The following is a 3,768-nucleotide window of genomic DNA, read 5'->3' as shown; positions in this document are numbered from 1 at the left end:
GTTAAGGCTATTAACGATTCTGCTAGCCTAAATAGGCTTATACCTATGTTGCTAGTCTTTAGCGCCTACCCTTAAATAACTAATAATTCTCTACTATCTCCCTTTATTATATAATAAGCTAAGACTATTTACAAGGCAATAAAGAAGGTATAATATCTCTACGCTATATGCTAGGTTAATAACGCACTAGGAATAAGAAATGGCCTAAATACCTTAACTATACTTAATCTGCCACTCTAGTCTAAGGTACACGTATAGCGTAAAAAGGGAGGGTGGTTAGGCCCATATTAACTTATTATAATTAATGGTTAAACTTATATTATTTAGATACCTTACGGACCCACTTAATTCCGTTTAACTATTATTAAGCCTTACTATAAAGATAATAGTTTTAAGCCTTTATAGGATACCCTAAAAGATGCCCTAAAGGAGAACTACAATTAATATGCTCTAGAAGGTAACTACGATTCCGATATAATTATAGTAGATATACCGCAACTATAACGCGGTAAAGGTCGCCTAAAGGGATTATAAAATTGCTAATATCTTATTAATTTTAAAGAGCAATTTATTACCGCTATTAAGAATAAAGTTAAGTTATTAATAGCCTTTATAACAGCTAAGGAAAAGGCTAACTTTAAGCTTATAAAACAACTCTAAAAGGAAGGCTATATTATAACTTTAAGAGCCCCTTTCTAAGCATCTAATAAGTAGGAAATCGACGGTCTTATTATAAGAGGAGTCTTTAAATTTAATAAGTATAATCCTACTAAGTTTAATGGAGTTCGTATCTTTAAGTTAAAAATAGTTAATAAGATTAAAGGTAAAGCTACTAATACCCTATTTAAGAAGTTGAGACTAGTTATTTAAGGTTATAACGATAACGGTAAGGAAGTAATTCTTATATAATCCCCTATAATTTAACGAGCTAGTTAGTAAATTATTATTACACTAGCTCCCTCCTTAATAAAGAATAAAATGGCGGTTTATTTATAAGATATTACTTAGGCATATACCTAATTAGAGACACGCTTTTAGCGCTTAATACTAGTATACCTTCTAGAGTAAATTCGCCACTAATATCCCAAAGATATAATTATAGTTATACTTAAGCTATTATATAGAATCGCAGAGGTGGAAACCTATTAGTAGGCTACCTATAGTAAGCACTATAAGGAGAAGCTCTTAATAACTACTTCTATATTTAATCCCTACTTCTTTATTATAACTATAGGAACTCTATTTAGAATTGTTGGCATATAAACTAATAATATAATTATTTTAGGAGACAACTAATTCTTAGCTCTTAAAGAAGATAAGTTAGTAAAGGTAAATCTTATAGTAAAGCCAAAGGAAAAGCTTAATTTAATAATACTATTACTCTTTAATGGATGCATTCTCTCCCTAAATAAGGACTCTATTACTTTACGCCAAAAGGGTTAAGGTAAGAAGATTAACGTTATTAACGTTAATTCCCTAAAGTAAGGATATATAGAGCAACACGCTTATAGAGCTTATATTGCTTCTATCTACTAACCTAAGGCTTTATTTAATTTCTCTATTACCGCTTAACACCAAGAACCAACTAAGGATAATATTCTTACCCTAAATAAGCGTCTTTCCTGGTAAATAAACTATCTTAATTAAGGACTACTCTATGTGCCTATTAACCTTTCTACTACTAAGCTCTTTGTGTTTATTAATAGATCGTTTATAAATAATAAAGATTTTAGCTCCTAGCTAAGATATAAGATTATTATCGCGAATAAATTAAATAGAGAGAATAACTGTCGGAACACATGACCTAAGGCTAATATCACGTAATGTCGTAATCGTAGTCTTGTTAGGTTGTATGATGATTGTTTTCTAATTGTACATGAAGAGGTGCAATTTAAGGGGTTTCCTGAGCTCGCTTAGCTCACGTGATTGCGACCATAAATTCCTATTCAAACTCGTTCAGACACTGGCGGTACTTGAAAAATAAAACTACTAGTATAAAAAGATAGTAAAAAGAGACACTATTAAACGTCGTACGTTCCTAACGTTTTACCTATTCCCTATTGTTTACCACCAAGATTGATTTTGAGCTTTGACTTGAGCTAGGAAAAGGGCTTGACGAGCTTGCTCTTGCTGTTGAATCTCTTCTTGACGTTGAGCTTCGATTTGAGCCTGATAAGCTTGTTGTCGAACTTCTTCTAGACGTCGAGCTTCGAGCTGAGCTTGGCGAGCCTGGCGAGCTTGCTCTTGTGCTTCCTTTTGCCATTCACCTTCTATCCACTCTGTAAGTACGCTTATAAGAGAGTGACGTCGATCGGTTAGTTGAATTTGAAATCCTTGGCTTTTAAGGTACGCAATTAGCTCTTGTAAGGTCTTTCTAGTAACAAGAGCAAAATCGGCTATTATGAAGCCTTGAGTTCGTAGAAATCGTGGAATTTGTACCGAATCGGAAAGTTGTGTGGCGTCCCTTATAATTCGAATGGTTCTTTCGTCAGAAACGAAGGTAGGCATAATGGCAGGTTGCGGAGGTTCGTACGAGTTTGGCTGTCGTGGCTCCTTGGCTTTGGTTAACGAAGAGGGTGAAGCTAGCGGAGCTTCCGCGGATAGAGTTTGCGCGGACGGAGCTTGCACGGGCGGAGCTTGTACAGACGGAGGTTGCGCGGACGGAGGTTGCGCAGACGGAACTTGAGCAGACGGAGCTTGCGCAGACGTAGCTTGCGCGGACGTAGCTTGTATAGGCGGAGGTTGTGCAGGCGGAGCTTGTATGGACGGAGCTTGCGGGGACGGAGCTTGTATAGACAGAGCTTGGGGTGGAGCTTGTGTGGACGGAGCTTGAGCAGACGGAGTAGGGAGGTTGGGTAGAGGATCGTCCTTCGAGGCTTGCGGGCCTATTACATTATCGTCTGTCGATTTCCAGAGTCCACCTATGTCTCGTCCTCATCTGACGTCTCAATAATCTCTTCCTTTGACGTCTTATCCAGCTCTTCCTTTGACGTTGTATATGGCAGGCTAGTAGGGCCGTCGATTGATGTATGGTAGGCTGGCAGGGCCGTCGATTGAGGTATAAGGTAGGGTAGGCTAGCAGGGCCGTCGATTGACTGTATGTGGCAGGCTAGTAGGGCCGTCGATTGACTGTATGTGGCAGGCTAGTAGGGCCGTCGATTGAGGTGTGGTAGGCTGGCAGGGCCGTCGATTGGTAGAAGCCTAGCTTGTGGTGTTCCTGACACCAGAATCGATCAGTTCGCTGCCGTACGCTCTAAAGATCGACAGGGAGGTAGCAATAGTAAAAAGAGAGCTGCCGAACGCTCTAAAAGCTGCCGAACGCTTTTTGCCTTTCTACTACTCTTTACGACAAAGCAAGTAGCTAACTGCCGAACGTCGTACAACTTGCTCAATCCACAAGACTGCCGAACGTCTTCTTGAATTGTAATCGCAGAATGCCCTAGGTCAAGTGCTTGATCTATGCGCATTCATTGATCAATGTCGGAACACATGACCTAAGGCTAATATCACGTAATGTCGTAATCGTAGTCTTGTTAGGTTGTATGATGATTGTTTTCTAATTGTACATGAAGAGGTGCAATTTAAGGGGTTTCCTGAGCTCGCTTAGCTCACGTGATTGCGACCATAAATTCCTATTCAAACTCGTTCAGACAATAACTTTATAATTTACGGCAATCTTATCTATTAAAGCTCAACTAAGAGTAAGCGTATTACTTAAAGCGTCCTACCGTTAGAGATATATAGAATAGTTAGCGGAGTTAATATAGT

The 3,768-nt window shown here is 38.7% G+C and overlaps 1 protein-coding gene across 1 annotated transcript; it reads right to left on the bottom strand.

Annotated features, from left to right (window-relative positions):
• Window positions 1-3,041: 3,041 nt before the first annotated feature.
• On the bottom strand, window positions 3,042-3,525 carry K441DRAFT_671542 (uncharacterized protein). The gene is made up of 2 exons (XM_067650433.1): window positions 3,104-3,525; window positions 3,042-3,062 (listed from the first exon to the last, which is right to left on the bottom strand). The coding sequence occupies exon 1, from the start codon at window positions 3,465-3,467 to the stop codon at window positions 3,234-3,236; it is 234 nt and encodes a 77-aa protein (XP_067496434.1). The 5' UTR covers window positions 3,468-3,525; the 3' UTR covers window positions 3,042-3,062; window positions 3,104-3,233.
• Window positions 3,526-3,768: the final 243 nt, after the last annotated feature.

The sequence above is a fragment of the Cenococcum geophilum genome, assembly GCF_001692895.1.
Source record: "Cenococcum geophilum 1.58 unplaced genomic scaffold K441scaffold_102, whole genome shotgun sequence".
In the NCBI taxonomy this organism is placed as follows: domain Eukaryota; kingdom Fungi; phylum Ascomycota; class Dothideomycetes; order Gloniales; family Gloniaceae; genus Cenococcum; species Cenococcum geophilum.
The sequence above is the reverse complement of the archived record's forward strand: the minus strand, read 5'-3'. Positions and strand labels throughout refer to the sequence as shown.

Coding starts and splice junctions, on each gene's coding strand:
- K441DRAFT_671542 (XM_067650433.1), bottom strand. CDS start 3,467: ATGCGCATAGATCAAGCACTTGACCTAGGGCATTCTGCGATTACAATT.